General features: G+C 36.6%; 1 protein-coding gene across 3 annotated transcripts in view; it reads right to left on the minus strand.

Moving 5' to 3' along the window:
* The window catches only part of PIBF1 (progesterone immunomodulatory binding factor 1), a 240,944-nt gene that overhangs the window by 79,823 nt on the left and 134,312 nt on the right, over positions 1 to 26,809 (minus strand). For all 3 annotated transcript variants that reach the window (XR_004429040.1, XM_033177571.1, XM_033177572.1), the window contains exons 13-14: positions 20,168 to 20,258; positions 5,705 to 5,807 (exon numbers count right to left, since the gene is read on the minus strand). Coding sequence is in view for 2 of the 3 variants with exons in the window: in XM_033177571.1 (XP_033033462.1) it covers positions 5,705 to 5,807; positions 20,168 to 20,258 (194 nt within the window). In the remaining variant the exon portion in view is untranslated. The remainder of the gene's footprint in view (positions 1 to 5,704; positions 5,808 to 20,167; positions 20,259 to 26,809) is intronic.

A 26,809-nucleotide genomic window follows, 5' to 3' on the forward strand; every position in this document is an offset into this window, starting at 1 on the left:
GACAAACAGAGGGTAAGAAGAAACTCAAATGAAAAGATCCTCAAAAATTGTTCGTCATTAGGGAAATGCAAATTAAAACCACACTAATATGCCACCACACACTCATTATAAAGGGAAAAAAAACTAACCATATCAAGGCAAGGATGTAGAAAAATTGGAACTTTCATACATTATTGGTGGAAATGTAAAATGGTACAAACATCTGGGAAAACAGTTTAGCAGTTTCTTAAGATGTCAAATAGACACCTACCATATGATCCAGCTAGTCTACTCCTAGATATTTACCCAAGAGAAATGAAAGCATACATCCATACAAAGACGTATATGTGAATGTTCATATGAGCTTTATTTAAAAAACTGGAAATGACCCCAATGCCCATCAACAAGTGAATGGATAAACAAACTGTGGTACATCCACACAATGAAATGTTACTCAGTAATGAAAAAAGTGAAGTATGAATAAATCTTGAAATAATTATGCAGAATGAAAGAAGACAGATTAATGAAAGTATATACATACTGTATGATTCCTCTTATATAAAAGTCTAGGAAACACAAACTAGGCTGGGTGTGGTGGCTCACGCCTGTAATCCCAGCACTCGGAGAGGTCAAGGCAGGTGGATCACGAGGTCAGGAGTTCGAGACCAGCCTGGCCAACAGAATGAAATCCCATCTCTACTAAAAATACAAAGCCGGGAATGGTGGCACACGCCTATAGTCCCAGCTACTTGGGAGGCTGGGGCAAAACTGCTTGAACCCGGGAGGCAGAGGTTGTGGTGAGCCAAGATCGCACCACTGTACTCCATTCTGGGCAACAGAGTGAGGCTCTGTCTCAATAAAAAACAAACAAACAAACTAATCTACAGTAACTGAAAGTAAATCAGTAGTTGCTTAGGGACGGAGATGGGGAAGACTGGGAGGGAAGAATTCCAAAGGGGCATATGGAAACTTTTGGGGAGATGTATGTGTTCATTACCTTCATTTTGGTGATAGTTTCATGGGTATATTAATGTGCCAAATGTTAAACTGCACTATACCTTAAATGTGCAACTTACTGTGTATCAATTATACCTCAATAAAGCTGCTAAAAAGGGGAGTATCTGTTTTTATTTTGGGTATTACTTAGCATTGTCATTTTGTCCGTTCACTTACGTATAACCTCAGACATAATCTGAATAGCATTTAACTCAATGGTAATTCTAACATTAGTTATTTGTATTTCATCTGTGTATTATCAAAAAGGCCAAACTGATTGAAATATTTAAACCGATCCAAAGAATAGAGATCCTGAACCAGCCTAGCCAATATGGTGAAACACTGTCTCTACTAAAAATACAAAAAATTAGCCCAGCGTGGTGGTATGTACCTGCTATACCAGCTACTCAGGAGGCTGATGCAGGAGAATCACTTGAAACTGGAAGGCAGAGTTGCAGTGAGCCAAGAATGCACCACTGCACTCTAGCCTGGGCAAGAGAGTGAGACTCTGTCTCAAAAATAAATAAACAAATAACATAAAATACAGAATAAAGATCCTGAGATAACTTCCTTCTGTATTATTTCACCATCTATTATGAATAGTCTATTGTTATAACGGCAATCTAATACTAATCATTCAGCTAGTTTATATAATTATTTTCAGAGTAAGCGATATAATTTTTGTGAAGCAGAAAAAAGTAAAATCCATGGAATACTTTAAATATTTTATTTTCAATCTTAAGGGAAAAGTTATATACTGAAGTTGGCATAGATCCTTTAATACAGGGTTACTGATTCTTTCTCCAAATGTCTTATGAAATATTTTCAAACATACACAAAAGTCCAGAACTGAGTACTAAACCTATATGTACATGTCATCCAACTTCAAACATTATTAACATTTTGTGATTCTTGTTTTATCTGTTGAGCCCTTCCTCCTTTTCTCATGAAATATTTTAAAGCAAATTCCAGGCACTACATCATTTCATATCATAAATATTTCAGCATTTAAGTATTTTTCTCAATATAAGAAATGGATTATTTAAAAATGGTTTCATGCAAAGTTAATTATACTTAATTGTAGGAGCATTTAACACTTAATTTCTTACATTTTCTCTGAACAATGTATAGACATGTGTTCACATTTAGAAATTCTTTCTTTTTATGTTTGAGACAGAGTTTCCCTCTGTTGCCCAGGCTGGAGTACAATGGCACGATCTCAGCTCACTGCAACCTCCACCTCCCAAGCTCAAGTGATTCTCGGGCCTCAGCCTCCCAGGTAGCTGGAATTACAGGCATGTGCCTTCATGCCCAGCTAATTTTTGTATTTTTAGTAGAGACAGGGTTCCGCCATGTTGGCCAGGCTGGTCTTGAACTCTTGACCTGAAGTGATCCGCCCGCCGTGGCCTCCCAAAGGGATGGAATTAAAGGCATGAGCCAGTGCACCTGGCTTCTTTATTTTTAGAGACAGCGGATCTTACTTTGTAGCCACGGCTCAAACTCCTCAGCTCATGTGACCCTCCTGCTTTGGCCTCCGAAAGTGCTGGGATAATAGGCATGAGCCACTGCATCCAGCCCACATTTAGGAATTCTTATTTCGATTAACTGAAATGCTCAGGAAGGCATGTAATTTAATATTTTACTTTTAAAAAATATTTTTGAGAATTATTGTGAAATTAAAGCCAACATGAGGGATCTACAATATATTAGCAAACAGAGGTTCATTTGTTTCTTTAAGTTATTCATTTATTTATCTTTTCTGCTTCCAGACAGCAGTGTGCTGGAGTTGGCTTGCAGCAGCTTGTAGGACTTCTCTATTATTTCATACAAAGGCTTGTACGTGGATGTTCATATGAGCTTTATTCCAAAAACTGGAAATGACCCCAATGTACATCAACAAGCTAATGGATAAACAAACTGTGGTAGATCCACACAATGAAATTACTCAGCTCAGACCACAGGGCTTCCGTAGCCGACAAGGATGGGAGTCGAACTGCATGGGCAAGGACTTCATGTCTAAAACACCAAAAGCAACGGCAACAAAAGCCAAAATTGACAAACGGGATCTAATTAAACTAAAGAGCTTCTGCACAGCAAAAGAAACTACCATCAGAGTGAACAGGCAACCCACAGAATGGGAGAAAATTTTTGCAATCTACTCATCTGACAAAGGGCTAATATCCAGAACCTATAAAGAACTCAATCAAATTTACAAGAAAAAAAAACCCCATCAAAAAGTGGGCAAAGGATATGAACAGATACTTCTCAAAAGAAGACATTCATACAGCCAACAGACACACGAAAAAATGCTCATCATCACTCACCATCAGAGAAAATCAAAACCACAGTGAGATACCATCTCACACCAGTTAGAATGGCAATCATTAAAAAATCAGGAAACAACAGGTGCTGGAGAGGATGTGGAGAAATAGGAACACTTCTACACTGTTGGTGGGACTGTAAACTACTAGTTCAACCATTGTGGAAGACAGTGTGGCAATTCCTCAAGGATCTAGAACTAGAAATACCATTTGACCCAGCCATCCCATTACTGGGGATATACCCAAAGGATTATAAGTCATGTTGCTATAAAGACACATGCACTCGTATGTTTATTGTGGCACTATTCACAATAGCAAAGACTTGGAATCAACCCAAATGTCCATCAGTGACAGACTGGATTAAGAAAATGTGGCACACATACACCATGGAATACTATGCAGCCATAAAAAAGGATGAGTTCATGTCCTTTGTAGGGACATGGATATAGCTGGAAACCATCATTCTCAGCAAACTATTGCAAGAACAGAAAACCAAATACTGCATGTTCTCATTCATAGATGGGAATTGAACAATGAGACCACTTGAACACAGGAAGGGGAGCATCACACACTGGGTCCTATTGTGGGGAGGGGGTGGGGGGAGGGATGGCATTAGGAGATATACCTAATGTAAACTATGCGTTAATGGGTGCAGCACACCAACATGGCACATGTATATATATGTAACAAACCTGCACGTTGTGCATATGTACCCTAGAACTTAAAGTATAAAAAAAAAAAAAAAATTACTCAGCAATGACAAGAACGAAGTACAAATGAATCTTGAAAATTTTTAGGGATTTTGTGAGCTGGCTATCAAACACAACTAGCATTAAAAACTAAATTATTTAAATTTATAGTAAAATACATTTTATTAAAAACAAAGGTAAAAATAATCAAACTTGTCAATTTAAAATTATTTTACTATCATCTGTGCTCTTGAGTCTGCTGTGCTCTTGAGTCTTGAGTCTACGTCTGTTGTATCTGTATGCTGCAAACATTAAGCACTGGCATGCTGCTGACAATCTTTACTCCATCTTCAGTAACCTTAGGTTGGTAGTCTGAAGTCAGTCATTGTGGGAATATTTATACAACAGATACAAGCCAATGTTACAAATGAAGCTCTCCCTCATATCCCTTGTGGAAAGCTGGTTGTTAACATTTACCAACACACCACTGTGTCTACCCCGAGCATTAACTATGTGTCAGGCACTGCAATAAAAGGAAGTATTTCTGGTCTTTTGAAATTTGAGGATAAAGATCCTTCAACGTTATAGTATTAAAAGACACTGTAAAGATTATAAACAGATCCTTAAGAAAACAAGTAATACATGACATATATTAATGTTATTTAACGTATGACTTTAAAAAACCCTTTATTATAAGAGAAATCGTTTTTAAAACTTTAAAATATTAACTTCTTGGCTGGGTGCAGTGGCACATCTCTAATCCCAGTACTTTCAGAAGCCCTAGGCAGGTAGATTGCTTGAGCCCAGAAGTTCAAGACTAGCCTGGGCAACATGGTGAAACCCTGACTGCACTAAAAAAATACAAAAATTAGCCAAGCATGGTAGTGCATAGCTATAGTCCCAGCTACTCGGGAGGCTGGGGTGGGAGGAGCACTTGACCCTGGGAGGTGGAGGTTGCAATGAAATGTGATCATGCCACTGAACTCCAGTCTGGGCGATAAAGCCAGACCCTGTCTCAACAACAACAACACAACAACAACAACAACAACAAAAAAGAAAGAAAAAAGAACAACTTCTTACGTTGACACTCAGGAATATTAAATAAATAAAAGGAACATTAGCGAAGCAGTACCTTAGGTTTAAATTGTTTTATGACTCGAATTTCAAAAGTACGGAAAAATATAATTAGATCCTGACATCAGAAGATGATTAAAAATGCTATGTAAAATGCATACATATATATTTACATAGTTTAAATGACATAAGGCTAAGAAAAAGAAGCAATATGAACCTGATTTTCTAAGTGTAAACAAAGTTAAATTTAACAAGAGGAGTGATTTTTCATTAAACACAGAGGTAAAAACCTCTATTTTAAAATCCTATTTTAAAAATGATTTATTAGTAAAAAACTGAAAATGTCACCAAAGTTTGCCAAACTTGTTTTACCAGTTGATATTCTCAGAAATCAAAGCTTTGTCTGTCTAGTCTGCAGTTATACTTAGTCTGGGCATTTAATCTTCCTTTTGTTCTCAGTTTTGCCATACACTGTAAGTTGTTTTACATGGCCTTAACATTCAGTTAATTTCATAAATTGTGAAATCATTTTGTACTAGCAAACAGCTTATTTTAAAACTGTTCAGAAAAATAAACAAAAGAGTCAAAGAATTAAAATGAATACTGTGATTCTTCATATGGGTTTCTTTTGTTTAAGTTATTTACCTCTTGTGAAAGCTGTGTTACTTGGTCCTTTCGATGTTCCAGGTCTTTTAAAATCAGTGAGTTTTGTTTTTCCAATTGAAGCACTCTTCTTGCCAAGTGAACACTAGGCAAATGAAATGAGAAAATTAATGCTTAAAAGTGAAATATTGCCCAAAATATTCAAAATGTGTTTGTGTACTTGAAAATAGACATCATTTCCTAATTATACTTAAATATTAACAGAAAGAATATAGATTCAAATAATATTTTCAGGCACCAGTAGTGGAAGACCAATACCCCACAACTCAGAATTATGAGAGTAACAACATTAAAATCTCCATGACATAACCGTGATATATTGATTACTGCAGTAACAGTTTTTAGCCCTTGCTATAAAAGTGGAGAGTTAACATTATAATACTTGCTTGAAAAGACCACAATACAGCAATTTACAGCTTGTCTCCCCTTTTATAAATATTTTCCAATTACAAATCAGAAAATTAGTTGAAATATGATAAACAATAATTAGCTTATCACTTTGAGAAGTATCAGAGTTTACTTCAACCAATATAATGCATGTTATAATATAAAACAAAAATGAAGTTTTTAATTGAAAGTAGAGATGAAAAAGATATACAAAACTTAGAGAATGTCTATAGTAAAGGTTAAGCTTCTGTACTAAAAAAAATCACTTTCTCTGATACTCTGCATTACCATAAGTTATTGCACTGACCTTTAGTATTTAAAATTACATGTGAAACATCTCAATTCTACTTTTAAGAAACAATTATAAGAATAAAATCTATTCCTTCTAACTATGGTGGGAGGAAGTGGCATCTTTCTTTAAAGAACTGCTAATAATTTTGAGAAGACATGTTGCTCCAAAGACCCTCTCTGTATTTCCAGTAACTTAACATTTTCATATTTATTGTATTTTCATGTTTTATACTAGGTTAACCTATTAATTTGTGAATTGTGGAATTCATGGACTCCTAGATGGAATGTTTTATAATGACAAAAAGTAAGATAACGGTGGTTTAAATAAAATCATAGGGCAGAAATAATTCTATTGTATTTTAATATTTCCCAGTATCAGATAAAGCAATGCAGACAGCACTCTAAAAAACGTTAAGACCAGGTGCGGTGGCTCATGCCTGTAATCTCAGCACTCTGGGAGGCTGAGGCAGGAGGATCACTTGAGGCCAGGAGTTCAAGACCAGTATGGGCAACATGGTGAGATCCTGTCTCTATAAAAAATATAAAAATTAGCTGGGCATAGTGGTGCATGCCTGTGGTCCCACTTACTTGGGAGGCTGAGATGGGGAGACCACTTGAGCCCAGGAGTTTGAGGTCACAGTGAGCTAGGATTGTGCCACTGCAATCCAGCCTGGGGTGACACAGTGAGACCCTGTCTCTAAAAATAATGATAATAATAATAATAATAAAATAGTGTTAGGTATCAACCTAAACATCTATTTCTAAGAACTCATACCAAATAAAAAAGATAAGTTCTGGCAAAAGTTTATATAGTGATTTGAGTTGCTTGTTTAGATCTAAAATTCTATCCTTTCAACTGGCATTAGAGATGGAAAAAGCATACAGTCCTCATTTTTTGACAACCACTTTTTTTTTAAAGAAAAACTTTACTGACACACAATTTTACTGATATGCAACTTAAATATCATAAAGTTCACCCATTTAAAGTGTACAATTCAATGTTTTTTAGTATATTTAAAGTTGTGCCACTATCACTATAATTTTAGAGTATTTTCATTATCTCAAGAAGAAATTCTGTGTCCATTACCAGTCACTCTCCATCCTCCCCACATTCCAACTTCCTCCTTTGCTCCTCAAATTCAACCTTAGGGAACCATTAATCTACTTTCACTGTTTTTACATTTTTACGGAGTTTACAGTTTATGACAATACCGTTCTTCATTTCCCAATATAAATATACCAAGTTCTCTCTAATTTGACCCTAAAATAAAAAAATTTCTACAAATAAAATAAGCCTTAATGTGAATTTTGTATTTTGAATCTGTTGATTCTATTATATGTTTGCAAGCATCAGTTTATCATTAGCTCTATTTTTATTAGGTTAATTAAAAAATCTTAAGTGCTATCTTCATTCATATTTTTATTCTTTCTTACCCTTCATATATGTCAGATGTAACTTTTTTCATCTTTCTATCTCCCATAGAACTTCACACTAGGGTCACTTAAACATGGTAATTTTTCAATAAATACACGTTGAAGGTATAGAACATGTATGTGTATACTCAATATAGAACAACAATAAACACAATCAAATGCAATTACACAGAAATAGAGTTACAAATGAATGAAATGGAAGACAAAGAGATGCAAGAAAATAATGAGATGCAGAGGTCACATATTACCAACAATCTGAAGAAGATAATGATTTGAAGACATCAAGTTTAATAATATTAAATTGTTCATTTGGTTTGAGTATTTTTATTTTGTTTGGGAATTGCATAATGTTCTTATACAGATATGGTGGTACCACTTACCAATAAAAATATAAGTCATAAAACACTGACTCAAGAAATTCTTGGCCGGGCGCGGTGGCTCAAGCCTGTAATCCCAGCACTTTGGGAGGCCGAGACGGGCGGATCACGAGGTCAGGAGATCGAGACCATCTTGGCTAACACGGTGAAACCCCGTCTCTACTAAAAATACAAAAACTAGCCGGGCGAGATGGCGGGCGCCTGTAGTCCCAGCTACTGGGGAGGCTGAGGCAGAAGAATGGCGTAAACCCGGGAGGCGGAGCTTGCAGTGAGCTGAGATCCGGCCACTGCACTCCAGCCTGGGCGACAGAGCGAGACTCCGCCTCAAAAAAAAAAAAAAAAAAAAAAAAAGAAATTCTTGCTGGGTGAGGTGGCTCACGCCTGTAATCCCAGCACTTTGGGAGGTTGAGGTGGGTGGATCACCTGAGGTCAGGAGTTTGAGACCAGTCTGGCCAACAAGGTGAAACCCCGTTTCTGCTAAATACACAAAAATTAGCTGGGCATGATGGCAGGCACCTGTAATCCCAGCGACTCAGGAGACTGAGGCAGGAGAATCACGTGAACCTGGGAGGCGGAGGTTGCAATGAGCCGAGATGGCGCCATCACACTCCAGCATGGGGGACAAGAGCGAGACTTCGTCTCAAAAAAAGAGAAATTCTTGGTATGCTAGTGCTTAAGCCTTAACGCCAGGACTACTTTCTTCAAACAAGAATTTCCCTGATTTTGACTGGGGGATTCCAAGTAAGGAAAATCAACTCTAAACAGAAGGAAAGTATCTATGGTGTCTTCAGATTGCTCACAAATATGCTCTACAGTGCTTTGATTACTAGTTTATAGTACAGTTTTGCTGAGAAAAATTTTCTGAGAATTGATGGTGACGGGAAAGACCATATTAGTATGATTGTTGATGTCGTTTATGATGCATAATGATAATAATGTAGACGACAACATGGTACAATTGGTCTCCAGTATATATGGGGTTTACATTTTAAAAACTCACCTCTAAGTCAGTTGTAAGGACAGTAAAACACATTTCCTCATATATATATTAGAAATGGTATTAAAGTTCTCAGTTGCCCTAAAAGACCCATGTAGCCCACTAATGTAGTACAAACACACACACATAGAAAAGAATAAAAGATAATATAAAATCTTTCATTAAAAGATTATACTCAGATTTATTAAGATTATATTAAGGATATAAGAGATTACATTAAGATTTAATCAAAAGAAATATAAACAAGATAAATTTAAGCAAAAGAACACAGCAGAAACAAGAAATATAATTGTTTTCATCATTATAATACTTATAGTAAAACAAAAACAGTAAAAAAAATTAGGCCAAGGCAGGCAGATCACTTGAGGCCAGAAGTCTGAGACCAGCCTGGCCAACATGGCAAAACCCCATCTCTACTAACAACACAAAAATTATCTGAGTGTGGTGGCACATGTCTTTAATCCCAGCTACTTGGAACACCGAGGCACAAGAATCTATTGAACCCGGAAGGCAGTGGTTGCAGTAAGCAGTGAGCCAAGATCGTGCCACTGCACTCCAGTCTAGCAACCGAGTGAGACTCTGTTTAAAATAAATAAATAAATAAATAAATAAAGGAAATTACTAATTTTTTTCTTGGTGATGAGCATCAAGGACTACAGAAAAGCAGGGTGATAATCAGAAGAAACATACTCATTAATTCATTTGAAAAATACTCATGAACACTTCCTTTTAAGAAACATGTATTAAAAACCTATAATCTGCAGAGGCACTGAGAATACCTAATATCTACTGGGAACATCTAGGCAAATTTAAAAATTACTGTAGTATGTTAAATGCTAAGAAAAGGCATACCACTAAGTAATAAAAACTAATACTAACTAATCTGGTGAAGAAGCAGAGAAACAGCATTTTAGGTAGAGGGAAATGCATATGTAGAGGAAACATATGCATTTTCTAGTGCTAGGGAAAATTCTAAGTAGTATAGTATAGATCAATAATATATGGTGCATGGTGAGGGTTGAAGCTGGAGAGATATATGCAGAGATATGTTATGAAAAGCCTCGTATGTTTGCATTTTATCCTGAAGTTGGTTAGGTATAACATGATTTGGTCCGCATTTGAGACAGACTACTCTATCAGCAGTGTGCAGGATGGTCTGCAGAAGGAATAAGACTACAGTCATTTAGGAGGTTATGATCATAATCTAGATCAGTGGTCTTTAAAAGTAGTTATGTGCAAAATTATTTGTTGAACTGTGGGAATTTTTACTTACATTTATTTTAATGTTAAATTATCTTAAGTTTTCATTTTCTGTGTAGGTTTTATATCATTAGGTACCTGCTATTCATATGATAGCACATGCATACATAATCTATAAAAAAATATGAATACATATAGACACATTGCTGAGTGTGTACTCAAGTTTTTTCCCAATAAAGATTTGTATCAAAAAGTTTGGAGACCACTGGTCTAGGTCAGCTTTGTCCAATGGAAATATAATGCAAGCCACACATGTAATTTAAAATTTTCTAGTAGCCACATTAATAAACAGTGCAAAGCCCTTACCTCATATGATACAAAAAAATTAACTAAAATGGATCAAAGACCTAAATACAGACGATAAAACTATAAACTTTTAGAAGAAAACATGAGTAAATCTTCGCAAACTTAGATTTAGCAAAGGTTTCTCAGGGCAGCAAAAGCGTAACTAATAAAAAAAAAACTGGATAAACTGGACTGCATCAAAATTTAAAAATTCTGGGCTTCAAAATGCACCATTAAGAAAGTAAAAATATTTTAACAATTTCAGTTTTGTCACAAAAAAGAAAAAAAGGGCTGGGTGCAGTGGCTCACGCCTATAATCCCAGCACTTTGGGAGGCCGAGGTGGGCAGATCACTTGAGGTCAGGAGTTTGAGACCAGCCTGGCCAACACGGTGAAACCCCGTCTCTACTAAAAATACAAAAATTAGCTGGGCGTGGTGGCAGGTGCCTGTAATCCCAGCTACTTGGGAGGCTGGGGCAGGAGAATCACTTGAACCCGGGAGGCGGAGCTTGCAGTGAGCTGAGATCGCGCCACTGCACTCCAGCCTGGGCAACAGAATGAGACTCTGTCGCAAACAAAACAAAACAAAAAAACAAAAGAGAGAAAGAAAAAAGGAAAAAAGACAGTGAAAAGACAATCTGCAGAATGGAAGAAAAATTTCTTATCATATCAGTTAAGAAACTTGAATCCAGCCGGGCGCGGTGGCTCAAGCTTGTAATCCCAGCACTTTGGGAGGCCGAGACGGGCGGATCACGAGGTCAGGAGATCGAGACCATCCTGGCGAACACGGTGAAACCCCGTCTCTACTAAAAATACAAAAACTAGCCGGGCGAGGTGGCGGGCGCCTGTAGTCCCAGCTACTCGGGAGGCTGAGGCAGGAGAATGGCGTAAACCTGGGAGACGGAGCTTGCAGTGAGCTGAGATCCGGCCACTGCACTCCAGTCCGGGCGACAGAGCGAGACTCCGCCTCAAAAAAAAAAAAAAAAAAAAAAAAAAGAAACTTGAATCCAGAAAATATAAAAAACTGTTACAGTTCAACAATAAATACTTGGTACAAAGGAGGTATTTAGAAATTATCTACTGAATGAATGAACGTTCACTCATACCTCCTGTTTCTTCATAATCCAACCAATATGGAACACTGTCAATCTTTGGAAGTTTTATTAACTTTATAAACATAAAATCCTGCTTTAAATTAAATTTCTTTATTTATGAGGGGAAGCATTGTCTCATATGTTTGTCAGACATCTGTATTTTTTACATAGTGAACTGATGTCTATATCCTTTTCCCATCTGCTTTCAAATCTGACCTTCATGGTTAGTTTTACTCTATCTCTAAATTATTTAAAAATATCAAGGCCCTCTATAATCTCACTGGAACCAACCTTATTTGCCATTGATGTCTACTCTACTTAATGTCTCAGAAACATGTTTTCTGTATTCCTTTCACTGCCTTTTGTTGGTCCTCCAGTCTGAAGATTTTCTTTAAAGGCTCCCTTTGAGTTCCACTTCCTCCATTTCTGACTGTGCCAGCCTTTACTGATCTCTATTCCTCTGACTGACACAGCCTAGCCTAACATATGATATGGTACTAAAGTTTATATATTCTTTCATGTATGTTAATCATTTCTCCCTAAACAGATGCAACTCATAAAATGACAGGAGTCTTATCCTCTGTGGTATCTAACTATAGAGCTGATCAGAATGGGTACTTAACAAATCTTCTTCTTTTTTTTTTTTTTTGGCAGGGTCTCACTCTATTGCCCAGGCTAGAGTGCAGTGGTGCAAACATGGCTACTGCAGCCTTGACCTCCTGGGCTCAAGTGACCCAGCTCAGCCTCCCACATAGCTGGGATCACAGGTGCATTAGGATGATTGGCTCATTTTTAAAATTTCTGTAGAGGCTGTGTCTCACATTGTTACCCAGGCTAGTCTCCAACTCCTGGGTTCGGGTGATTCTCCCACCTCAGCCTCCTACAGTGCTGGGATTATAGGCGTGAGACATGTGTACAGCCATAAATACCTCCTGACTGATTTTGTTGTAAGTGCATTTTGTTCAAATGAACACACTGTTAGAAATCATATTCCAAGGTTGCAGCACCTCAACATTAAGGTACACCTATAGCTAATAATGAGCAATTAATAGTGAGACATGTGTACAGCCATAAATACCTCCTGACTGATTTTGTTGTAAGTGCATTTTGTTCAAATGAACACATTGTTAGAAACCATATTCCGAGGTTGCAGCACCTCAACATTAAGGTACACCTATAGCTAATAATGAGCAATTAAAGAAAAACAATAAAATACAACTAATGCTCAGTATTAAGCATTGAACTAGCAATTAAAAAGTGCATAAAGTTAATAAGAAGGCAAATGTCTTAGATACCAATTCACCACTTCTATACTCAACCTTCTAAAACTTTAAAGCATATTGCTTTGGTGAGTGATTTGGTGCTATAGGTGGATCCTCTTTAGAAGTCTGGGATCTTACAAGTGGGAAGAAAGAAGAGTGTGTAAATGAAATTCAAAACAAGACATGAAGAACTGCTTAACTACAGCTGAGTTTATGCCTCCTTAACACAATGAACATACAATGAAAACAAATCCTAAGATCTTTATCTTTTTAAATTTTTTGAGTCAGAGTTTTGCTCTTGTCACCCAGGCTGGAGTGCAATGGCATGACCTGGGCTCACTGCAACCTCTGCCTCCTGGGTTCAAGCGATTCTCCTGCCTCAGCCTCCGGAGTAGCTAGGATTACAGGCGCCCATCACCATGCCAGCTAATTTTTGTCTTTTTAGTAGAGATGGGGTTTCGCCATGTTGGCCAGGCTGGTCTTGAACTCCTGACCTCAGGTGATTCACTTGCCTCAGTATCCCTAAGTGCTGGGATTATAGGCATGAACCACTGTGCCTGGCCCCGCTAAGATCTTTAAGAAGAATAACTATGAATAAGTCAGGAAAAATGACTCTTGCTAAAGGCTATTTTTTTTTTGGTGTAGAATGTACTGAATTTCTCAAGAAAGCAATGCTTTTATAAGCTATCTACTGGGACACTTAAGTAGGTACAATACTTCTTTGTAATTATTAATACATTAATTGCCATGTGATTTTCACTTATACCAAGATTAACTTTGATATCATCTAGAAACTAACATCATCAGTATATTGGTTGTACACCTAAATATTAAACAAAAATTTCACCTGTTTCTTGGTCAAATTAGTATTCCCTAAGGGTTACGTTTTAGCTCTCTTAGCACTTCTTGATGCCAAATATACGTTATTGGTCTTGGCTCTGTCCATGGTAGTCTGTATTTCTGATTACTACATACAATTTCCTAACATTTTTAGCTTAGCCAATGTGGACATGGCAGAGTTTTGTTTATATCTGAGATATCAAAGCACAATGGAGGGCTGATGCTCTGTTCTGGGTTCTTCATATTGGTACGGTGTCTTACTATTACCAAAACTCCAAATGAACAAGAATATGTGAGGCATGATTATTAGTTATTTGATCTTTCTCAGTTTCAGTAGTTCAGAGTTCTATCTCTACTAGCACGGCATGGAAGATGGTTGTAAAGAAGGGGACATGTGCCAGAAGGATCCCACTTTCAAAAAGCTTAAAGTTGGTCCTTATACTACCTGCTCAGCTGGAAATGACTGAGGACTAAATAGTGATCTCATGCTGATTATCTGTAGTTATATGAGACTTTTTCTAGTTTCATCTATAGGCTTACACTTCCAAATTTGTCAGGAATAGAATAGTAGCAACTTTTTAAAGAACTATTCCTAAAGCCATCCCAAATGAAATAAGTACAACTTTTCCCAAGGACAAAAATGATAACTCATATATATGAGAATAAAGGAAAGGAAAACATGTTTATCATACACAAAATTTTGTTACTTTCCTCTGCTTTATTTGTTTTTTTATGAAGCTCAGTAAACTGTGAAAGTTTTAACTTAAAGCTTTTTATAAAACTAGAGAAACTACAGTATGCAGTAAATCTTACAATTTGAAAGGTTTAAGAACATCAGAACAGCTTCCACATTCAGATTAGCCAAAACACAGAGGCATATACAAAGACCACATTAGTGCCTGAGTGTTACCATTTAGTGTGGCAGGTTAAAGGGCATAACCAAAACATGTAACCAGAAAATCTTGTTCGCTATTTTCAAAACCATCCCAACAGAAAGGAAAACATCACTTCAGATTTTCAAGTTTAGTCAAGGAGAGCCCATTTTATTTTAATCTACTTTAATTGTATAAGTCCTTGTAACTTTCTATAATTGTGTCCCAGAAAGAGTTTTAAAAAAATAGGCTGGGTGTGGTGACTCAAGCCTGTAATTCCAGGACTTTTGGAGGCTGAGGTGGGATGATTGCTTGAGGCCAGGAGTTCAAGAACAGCCTGGGCAACACAGCAATACCCTATCTCTACAAAAAATAAAAAATAAAGAAATTAGCTAGGTATGGGGTGCCCAGCTACTCAGGAGGGTAGAAAAAAGAATCGCTTCAGCCCAGGAGTTTGAGATAAGAGTGAGCTATGATGACACCACTGCATTCCAACCTGGGTAACAGAGTGAGATTCTTAAAAACGGACTAATATTAAAGAAAGTTTCATGTTTGAGGGGCATCCCTACTAATTATTTCGAGAGGCTTCTGTACAATTTTAAAACAATATTATCTTACATGAAAACTCAAATTGTGCCTAGTAAAAGATTTCAGAACCCTGGCTTTTCCTCTAAGATTAACTATGTAATTTACTTTAAGAACACATCTGTCCGGCACTTCAAATCCATTTTCTCATTTTTAATTTTGTGGTACTGCCTGGGTTGCAATCGGCAACTAATGATAATTTTCAGTAACTATACAATTTATTAATCAAAATATAGCACTCAAAAACAGAAGTCCTAAAAAGTAATGTTTCGGATAACCATTAAAACTGACCTTTCTGAAGAATACACAATGATATAAGAAAATGTTTAGAATGGAATTCTATGATAATAAATTAAACTATTAAATTACAAGCAATAATACCCTAAATAAGTAAGAGAGTATATAAATCTGTGTGCATTTCTGAGTGGTTATTTTGGATAGTAGGATTACCAGTAATTTTCCAATTTTATAAAATAAACATGGCTGGGCGTGGTGGCTCATGCCTGTAATCCTTGTACTTTAGGAGGCTGAGGCGGGCCGATTGCCTGAGTTTAGGAGTTTGAGATCACTTGAGACCAGCCTGGGCAACATGGTGAAACCCTGTCTCTACTAAAATACAAACAATTAGCCAGGCGTGGTGGTGTGTGCTTGTAGTCCCAGCTACTTGGGAGGCTGAGGCAGAAGAATTGTTTGAACCTGGGAGGCAGAGGTTGTAGTGAACCAAGATCATGCCACTGCACTACAGCCTGGGTGACAGAGTGAGCGAGACTCCAACTTCAAAAAAATAAAAATAAAAATAAAATAAAATAAAATAAAATAAACATTACTGTTATAACAAATCAGAAACCTCCTTTCAATAAAATGTTACCCTAAAATATCTAATTCTGGTTGTTCAATATATAAGATTTTAAATCAAATTTAATATGAATGTAATCTATTGTGCAGTAGTTGGAAAATAAGTTCTTTTGAAACTTTAATATATTTTGGTATAGGCTGATGTACAATGAAAACTTTATTTTGCATATATTTCATTTACTATTCTGACTGAGTTGTTTTATCATTCACCTTAAGTTTCCACTGATTTTTTTCTTTTCTTTTTTTGAGAGATGGGAGTCTCTCTATGTTGCCCAGACTGGAGTGTAGTGGCTAGTCACAGGTGCAATTACAGTGTACTACAGCTTCAAACTCCTAGTCTAGAGTGATCCTTCTGCCCCAGGCTTCCAAGAAGCTGGGATTACAGGTGCATGCCAGCAAGTCTGGCTCCAATCCTTTAATTTCAAATGTGAAGGATTAAATATAATTCTCTCAAAGGTTATAATGCTTTTATCTTAAATAAACATAAAAAGAGCACAAAGCCACTGCCTTCTTCACAAATATCCATTATGATCTCAAATGTGGACTTTGCAAACTTCAGAAATGTGTCAGACCCTAACCTGGGATCTTTAGTGCCACTGATTGATTTTGTGCATACAGTAAGCACTCAATAAAAGTTGTTGAATGCATGAAGGAATGCATAAATGTTATCTTTGGATATCTAGCCTTACTTTCCCGTCATTCAGCTTAGATGACCTGAGAAGCACTTCCTCAAAATAACCCTCTGGCTCACCATGAGAAGAATGCCTGGCACCAGCTGGCAGGAGATATTAATAGCATACCCATTAGGCACATGTTCAAGGCACATAGATAGCTCAGTGATAGAATCTTTAGGATATTTGGACAGTTAACGTTATTTTGAGTATGAATCAGTTGTGGTTCCTTAAATCCTCACTTTAAATATTAAAAACCAACCTCTATTTTAAAAAATTCTTCAAAAAATAGTAAGGTGCAACAGCAATAATCACTTGCAATTTTGAAAAAACTCAGTATTTGGGGCTAAGAAAAGTGAACTTCTAACAGCAGAATTCTTTCTTTTCTTTTTTTTTCTTTTTTCTTTTTGGAGACAAGGTCTCACTCTGCTATCTAAGCTGAAGTGTAGGGGGACAATCACGGTTCACTGCGGCCTTAACCTCCTGGGTTCAGGTAATCCTCTCACCTCAGCCTCCTGAGTAGGGTAGCTGGGACTACAGGCACGTGTCCCCAGGCCCGGCTAAGTTTTGCATTTTTTGTAGAGATGGGGTTTTGCCATGTTGCCCAGGCTGTTCTCAAACTCCTGGACTCAAGCAATCTGCCTGTATTGGCCTCCCAAAGTGTTGGGAATACAGGTGTGAGTCACTGCACCCAGTCCCATTTATTCTTGTAACGAAGATTCTTTTGAAGGATTCAGAAGCCAAAATAGAGAAGAGAATGTGACCTTTCCCTTTAAATTTCAAGTTTTAGTATTTTACCTGTCATTTACCACTGATAAGTTTCTAACCCACAAAACTATGTTCTATTCTTCCTTAGGCAACATTGGACTAAGAAACAGATATGCTGAAAATTACAAAATACCCTAGGCTACCTGTTGTGACTTTTGGAGGAAATGGGGATGGGATTGATTTTTTAAAAAATAATACATAATTCTGAAATATCTGAATCCTCACCAGACAGAATTAAACATTCCAGCTACAAACTGATACTTTCTATTTGTCTAGCCTTGATCAAAATTTGGCATATATTTAGTTTAACTGGTAAGAGCCATAAGTTCTAAGCATGGCTTAGAACTTGCTTTCCTTTCTTGCTTTCTATAAAGTGGTCTATATCCTACATCACTTTATTTTTTTTCATTCACCACTATATTAATGAGGATACATCATTTTAGATAGCCATACAGACGTTCTATTTTCTGAGTCATTTTCTTAGTGTATATATTAGTCATTTTCTTAGTGTCTCTAAATGTTTAAATCAGTTCATATAAAAAAAGCAACTTTGAATTCTCAAATGCTTTGATGAAGAAACAATTTTCCTAGGTATCCTGCACTGAGCTAGATAGAGAAAGTGAAAAATAAACAAGAGTAAGATGTAGCTGGCAGGGCGTGGTAGCTCATGCCTGTAATCCCAGCACTTTGGGAGGCCAAGGCGGGTGGATCACTTGAGGTCAGGAGTTTGAGACCAGCCTGGCTAATATGGTGAAACCCTGTCTTTACTAAAAATACAAAAATTAGCCAGGCATGGCGAGATCGTGCCACTACACTCTAGGCAAGCTGAGATCGTGCCACTACACTCTAGCCTGGGAGACACAGTGAGACTCTGTCTCAAACAACAACAACAACAACAACAACAACAACAAAAAAGATGTAGTTGCTAGACCAGGCGTGGTGAATCACTCCTGTGTTTCCAGCACTTTGGAAGGCTGAGGCAGGTGGATCACTTGAGGCCAAGGCCAGTTCAAGACCAGCCTGGTCAACACGATGAAACCCCGTTTCTACTAAAAATACAAAAATTAGCAGAGTGTGGTGGTGCATGCCTGTAGTCCCAGCTACTTGGGAGACTGAGGCAGGAGAATTGCTTGAACCCGGGAGGTGGAGGTTGCAGTGAGCTGAGACTGTGTTACTGCAATCCAGGCCTGGGTGACAGAGTGAGACTCTGTCTCAAAAAAAATAAAAAATAAAAAATAAAAAACGTAGTTGCTGACCTCGAAGAACTTTCCATCTAGATGGGTAAATTATACAGGAAATGATAGCTCATGAGATAAGAGAAATGCTCTACTGTGTGGTACAGAGAAAACAGATGTTTTATAGGCAGAGAAATAGGTATATCCACTGCATTTTGGGTAGAGAGGCAAATAAGGCTGGAGAGGTAGAGCTACATTATGGAGGAGCTTGGAAGTCTGAAAGAAATATTTAGATTTGATGGATTTGATGTGGTAGTGAATGGGGCAGTGAGATGTTTTTGCAAAGTAGGATACATTTTGGTGCAAGAGAGGAGTTAAGAATAAAAATCAGGCAGGTCAACTGGAAACCCGATTAATGTAGGTACAATTTTCTGTTAGTGTACAGTTGTCTGTTGCTATCCATGGGATTACTGGTTCCAGTGTACACTCCCCACCTCCTGTGGATACCAAAATCCATGAGTGTTCAAGTCCTTTACATACAATTGGTATAATATTTGCATATAACCTATGTATATCCTCCCATATACTTTAAATCATCTCTAGATTACTTATCATACCTAACAAAATGTAAATGCTATGTGAATAACTGTATTGTGTTACAGAATAATGACAAGAAAAAAAGTCTGCACATGTTCAGCATAGATGCAATCATCCATTCTTTTCTCAAATTTTTTGATGAGCAGTTGGTTGAATTCGCACATGTGAAACCCATGGATAGAGAGGGCTGAATGTATTTTTAAGCAGTATCTCACAAGATAACTAGTGGATCTTCCAAATATTCTCTTGGTTTTCATAAAGCCTTTGATAGTTTCAATCACAATATATGCATTAACTCCCCTTATCACTCTCCCTAATGTGTATGTCAAGGAATGTAGGCAGGTGAATAAAAATGAGAGAAAGCAAAAAGAAGCATAATTAATTTAAATCTGAATATTGTTGATACAAAGCATTTGTAGCTCATCTGAAATTAATGTGAAAATAAAAATGAGGTCCTCATCATCAAATCTAATTCTACAGAAATTCTTACGTACACTTCTATTCTACAAACCATTAAATTTATTTAAATATATATGAAATACATGATTATTACTGTTTTATTTTGTGAGAAATTTAATATTTATGCAGAGTAAGAATAAAGGACTTTGTCACTGAACTCAGCACATTATCAGAAAGCACAAATGTAATTACATTCAGCTTGAGTAGAAAAATAAAATAAATATATATTGATTTTACCTTTGCTTTAGTCGTCTTTTGGCTGTTGTGGGAACATTAGCACCATAGCCATAGGAAAAAAGAACCCTTTCAGCCTCATCTTCATTTTCAACTGGAAAATATTAAAGTATATAATGTGAGATAACTTAATTTTTCCTTTAAAAACATGGCAGAAATGAAAATAAAATAGGTTATAATAAATTAGGGAGCATAAAAACATTAGAAAGGGCTAATATGTAATCTTAAACAACCCATTTGTAAGTAGAAGCATATTTCTTAAAGTATGTCCTTGCTTGAATTTGCTCCATTTATTTTTGCAATGTATAAGGGATTGCATCATATCACATTAGGTTTTCTTGTTAAAAAGTATATTAATACATATATTATTCTGAAGGACTCAAAGGCTTTTTGCATGAAATATGCTATATAATATAACAAATAATGATAACATATCAAAGTCATCAATTCTGTTCTTGACAAAATAAATGATTTTTAAATTAGGACAAATATTATTTTATCAGAAAAACTTTATTTTAATTTGCAACAATAAAATTATGTACTTACGTAGGTTACTCTATTAAAAACTGTGCAGCTCTAAGCATGTATTGATGGCCTTACTCTTTTTTAAATGTAAAAAAATTCTGTGAAAATAATTTACTTTTAAATTCTGCAATTGTCATGCCACTTCCCAAAAGGAATTTTAACTAACAGGTTAACATCTTCTGCCTAAAAAACTTGAAATGCAATGACATTTTACTGCAAGTTGGGATTAAAAATATATATATATACACACACATATTTTTTTTTGAGACGGAGTTTCACTCTTGTTGCCCAGGCTGGAGTATAATGGTGTTATTTCTGCTCACGGCGACCTCTGCCTCCCAGGTTCAAGCGATTCTCCTGCCTTAGCCTCCCCAGTAGCTGGGATTACAGGTGCCCACCACCAAGCCCCGCTAATTTTTTTTTGTATTTTTAGTAGAGACAGGGTTTCGCCATGTTGGCCAGGCTGGTCTCAAACTCCCAACCTCAGGTGATCTGCCCACCCTCAGGTGATCTGCCTGCCTCAGCCTCCCAAAGTGCTGGGATTACAGGTGTGAGCCACCACACTCGACCAAAAAATATTTCATCATAAAAAAACCCCCCCAAAACACCAAAAAAAAAATTTCATCAAAGGCTATAGTTTTAACAGCTCAAGTAAAAGCAGTCAATGACATACAAAAACTTTTATAGTATTATTTATCAGCAACCATTATTTTAATGTTAAAAAGATAAACCACTTTCAGGAATATTTCAGAATTAAAACAAAGCCACATATTTTACAACCATAATGATGTTTCATCATCTGTATGCCTATCAATGTAATATGCATACATTTGTTGATTGGCCCTTCTGTAGTAAAGATTTTAGAAACATTCATTAACTGTTTTCTTTTAATTTTGTACCTATCTTTCATGGTGAATCAGGATTAGCTTTCTGAGGAAGAATTACTAGTTGGGAGAGACACATGGAAGAGATGATACACGCCATTACCAATACTATGATCAGCTATCAGATAAGTCCAGATCCAAGATGAGTTCTCCAAATCAGCTCTACTAGAACTAGAGCTAATATTTAGATATGTAACTGACTCTTGTCTCTCCTTAATAGTTCTAAATTCAGAGGACAGAGGGGTAAATTTAGTTTACATCTCAAAAACCCGTAAGTTAGATATTAATGGACATGCTAAATGTGAGTTTAATACTTAATGGATTAATAAGCCATGGGATAACTCTTCTAGCAGGGATTAATTACAAAAACAATGTATTATACAACTTGTTCAATGCTACTAAAGAGATCTGAACAACGCTATTAGAGATCTGAACAACATGTCTTAGAAGCAGAGCACAGAGCAACTGCATCTGAGTGCCACTATTTCTCATGCTACAAGGTATAGGGTAGATATGGGGAGACTGAGATTCAGTGAAGGAATAGGAGAGAAGTCCATGTGCAGAAGCACAGACTTGAAGGTATGTGAAGTTTTAGTAATTGTGAGGAAAGTGGTTGAATTTGGTCTAGAGAATGGTGGTAATAGAAAGGCAGACTTAGTTCCAAGAGTGAATGGAACTAAAGTCTTGTTTGTTAGGCTGAGTAGTCTGGATTTTATTCTAACATCAACAAGAAACTATAATACAAGAAGGTGGCATGACCAACTGATTTTTGTTGTTGATGCAGATATCATTTTAAAAATTCCAATAATGGGGAAGAGGATGGCTTAGAATACTGGCACAGAGAATTCCTAACAAATTATAATACCAGTTGAGATCTAGTCCATAATAGCAGTGGAGAAAAGAACTTGGATTCTAGACAACTGAGCAGGTGTGAGTGAGATGAGGCACTCTAGATAGAATGAAGAAGGAATAAAGGTGATAAAAGCTAGTAGGATGATTAGATAAAAGTTTACTAACAGATCAAAAATACAGTTGGTCATCCTTTGGTATCCCTGGGGGATTGGTTCCAGGAACTCTGAGGACACCAAAATCCACAGATAATTAAGTCCCTTATATAAAATGGCATATATCTGCATATAACATATCTACACCTTCACATACACTTTAAACCTTGTCTGCATCACTTTTAATACCTAGCACATTGTACATGCTATATATATAGTTATACTGTATTTTAAAAAATGTATTATTTTTTATTACTTTTTCTCCAATATTTTCAATCCACAGGTGATAAAATCTGAGATGCAGAAGCTGCTAATACAGAGAGCAACTGCACAGAAAAATTAGGAAGTTTCAGGGAAGAAAGAGGAAATGCAAATAATGTTAAATTTTCAGCTGTGCATGGTGGCTCATACCTATAAACGCAATGTTTTGGGAGGCCAAGGCAGGAGGATTGCTTGAGGCCAGGAGTTTGAGATCACTTTGGGCAACATAGTGAGACTGTGTCTCTACAAAAAATAATCGGCTGGGCACGATGGCATGTGTCTGTAGTCCTAGTCCTACTTGGAAGGACGAGGCAGGGGGATCACTTGAACCCAGGAGTTTGCAACTGCAGTGAGCTATGATTGTACCACTGCACTCCAGCCTGGGCAACACAGTGAGCCCCTGTCTCTAACTATAGAAATTACTAGCCTATTGATAGTAACTGAAGTTGTGGAAAGGGATAAGATTATCCAGAAAGTAGTTACGTGATGGAAAATAATCAGAGGCAGGTGATTCAAGAAGCAAAGAGAAGGGAGTTCTGAGAAATTTGACAAATGCCTAGTGGAGGTTATAAGTATGATGAGGATGCGTAGCAGGTAACTGAATTTAACAAATAGAAATCTAGGGTTTTTTTTTTTTTTCTAATTTGAGTTTATTTAGCTTTTAGGCAATACTTGTACTTTTAACAACTTGATGAAATCTTTGAAAACGAAACTCAAATATCCAAATAATACTTATTTGATTACAGAAAGCAATACAGATATAAATAAGATACTTTAATTTGCTATGGTTACACCTTAATAAATGAAGCCTAATCACCTTCATGTCAGCTGAAATTACCTGAATTAAATGGCAAGCCTTTGAAAATTGTATACAATGTAGTACTAAAACAAGTCTGTGCTCACTTGTTTGAAATTTTAGTTAATTGATAAATATTCATTAAAAGGATAAGGTGTATTTTAATTTCCAATGTGAACTGATAGAGAACCTAGTTATTGATCTTCAAGTAAATCTATTTTATTTGAAGTTGGTTTAGACAGTACCATAACAAAAATTAATTTCTATATTCTGAAGATTTTAAGAAAATATTTATATACATGGACACACTGAAAAAACTGTACAGTATACATCCATATACTCAACATCTGCAATTTTTTTTTTTTTTTTGAGACAGGGTCTCACTCTGTCACCCAGACTGGAGTGAAGTGGCACGAACACAGTTACTGCAGCCTTGACGTTCAGGGCTCAGGTGATCATTCCACCTCACCTTCCCATGTAGCTGGCACCACCATGCCTGGTTCATTTTTCATTTTTTTGTACAGATGTGGTCTTGCCATGTTGCCCAGGCTGGCCCTGAACTTCTAGGCTCAAGCAATCGTCCTGCCTTGGTCTCCCAAAGTGCTGGGGTTAAGGGCGTGAGCCACTGCGCCTGTCTCCAACATCTGGATTCTAAATCAAACATACTATGTGTTTATTACACATATATCCATCCCTGTTTCCATGAATCTGTTTTTTTGATGCATTTCAAAGAAAGCTATGGACATTTGCACACTTCACTCCTCAACAGTTTAACATGCAAATAATCAATTATAGTTCAGTATGTATTTAGTTATTTTCCAAAAAATAAGATTTGTAACTTTCACCATGTATAAATTTTATTTTTAAAGTCTACCGTTCAACGAGTTTTGAAATGTAAAGGTTTTGAAATGTATACACACATGTAACACAAACCCTATCAAGATATAGAACATTTGAATACCTGGAAAGTTCCATGTCACTTTTCTCAGTTAATTTTTGGTGACAATCATCTTTAGAGATAACTACAGTTCTGATTTTTGTCTTTTTAAAAATTAAAATAATTTTTTTTACCCCCACCCCTTGATTTTTTTCATCATACTTTTGCCTCTTTTAGAACTTTATATAAACATACAGTATAAGCATACTATATACTATAATCATAGTATAATCATACTATATGATTATATAAAGTATACTTTATGTTTTTCAGATTCATCCATGTTGTTAAGTCAATTGCTTCTTTTCAGTGAGGAGAAGTATTCTACAACATGAATGTATAATGGTTTGATTAACCATTTTCCTTTGAGATAAACACCTGCGTTGTTACCAGCTTTTGACTACTATGAATAAATTTCCTATGAACATTCTAGTGGAAATATTTTAATGTGTATATGCCTTCTTCTCTCTTGGGTAAGTAGTGGAAATGCTGGATCACTGATTAGGTTGTTTGATCATTTTGTAAGAAACTGCCAGTTGCTCCACTTCTCACCAACATTTGGTATAGTCAGTCTTTCTAATTTCAGCCATTATTGTGTGTATACAGTGGTATCTCACTGGGATTTTAATCTGCTTTTCCTTCATGACTAGTAATGTTGAATACTTTTATTATGCTTACTTGTCATTCACATGTCTTCTTTTGTGAAGTGTTTAAACATTTTGCCCATGTTTTAAATAGGACTATTTTTTTTTATCACTGAGTTATATGAATTTTTAAATACATATTCTGGTATATTAATTTCCTACTGGTGGCGTAACAGATTGCCAGACTTTATGGTTTAAACAATACAAATTTATTATTTTATAGCTCTAGAGGTCGTAAGTCCAAAAACCAGCCTCACTGACCTGAAGTCAATGTTTTGTAGGGCTGGTTCTGTCTGGAGGTTCTGTGGTAAAATCTGTTTCCTTGCCTTTTCCACCTTTCAGAGGTTCCAAAGACTAGGACATGGACATTTTTCTTTTCTTTTCTCTTTTCTTTCCTTCCTTCCTTTTCTTTTTCTTTCCCTGTGTTTCTTTCCTTCGTTTCTTCCTTATTCCCTTCCCTTCCTTTCTTCCCTTCCTTTTTTCCTTCTTTTCTTTCTTTCTCTTTCTCCTTCCTTCCTTCCTTCCTTCCCTCCCCTTCTCTCTCTCTCTCTCTCTCTCTCTCCTCTCTCTCTCTTTCTCTCTTTCTTTTTAGAGATGGGGTCTCACCATGTCAGGCTAGTCTTGAACTCCTGAGCTCAAGTGATCCACAAAGTGCTGGAATTACAGGCATGAGTCACTACACCCAACAGGATATGGACATCTCTAGAAGGATGTTTTTCAGCCCACCACACTTGGATATCATTTTTTTTTTGTCTAATCTATGTTTTGTGAATATTTTCTCCTCAATATTTTCTTATTTTGGATATCATTCCTTTGTCAGACATAAAATTGTGGTTATTTTCTTTGAGTCTGTGCTTGGCTATTCATTTCTTAATGGTGTCTTTTGAATAAAAGTTTTAAATTTTGATGATACCTAGTTTATCAATTTTTCTGTTATGATAATTACTTTTAAGGGCCATGTCAAAAAAGGTTTTAATGTACCCCAAGTTGTAAAGATACTCACCTGTGTTTTCTGTTACATATTTATAGTTTTAGCTATTCCATTTAGGTATCGTCTCAGATTAATATTGGTGTATGGAAGTTTATTTCCATAAAGATGTCCAATTTTTTTTTTTTTTTTTTGAGACGGAGTCTCGCTCTGTCGCCCGGGCTGGAGTGCAGTGGCTGGATCTAGCTCACTGCAAGCTCCGCCTCCCGGGTTTACGCCATTCTCCTGCCTCAGGCTCCCGAGTAGCTGGGACTACAGGCGCCCGCCACCTCGCCCGTCTAGTTTTTTTTTGTATTTTTTAGTAGAGACGGGGTTTCATGGTGTTAGCCAGGATGGTCTCAATCTCCTGACCTCGTGATCCACCCGTCTCGGCCTCCCAAAGTGCTGAGATTACAGGCTTGAGCCACCGTGCCCGGCCAGATGTCCAATTTTTTTTAGTACCATTTACTGAACAAATTTTCCTTTCTCCATTTATTTGCTTTGCTGCCTTTGTTAAAAATGAAATTGTTATTTAAGTATGGATCTATTTCTGGGTTTTCTAGTTTGTTTCATTGCTGTATTTGTCTTTCCTTAAGCCGGTACTATATTAGCCTGATATTGAAGCTT

Source organism: Trachypithecus francoisi, unplaced genomic scaffold (genome assembly GCF_009764315.1).
Source record: "Trachypithecus francoisi isolate TF-2019V2 unplaced genomic scaffold, Tfra_2.0 Lachesis_group18, whole genome shotgun sequence".
NCBI lineage: Eukaryota > Metazoa > Chordata > Mammalia > Primates > Cercopithecidae > Trachypithecus > Trachypithecus francoisi.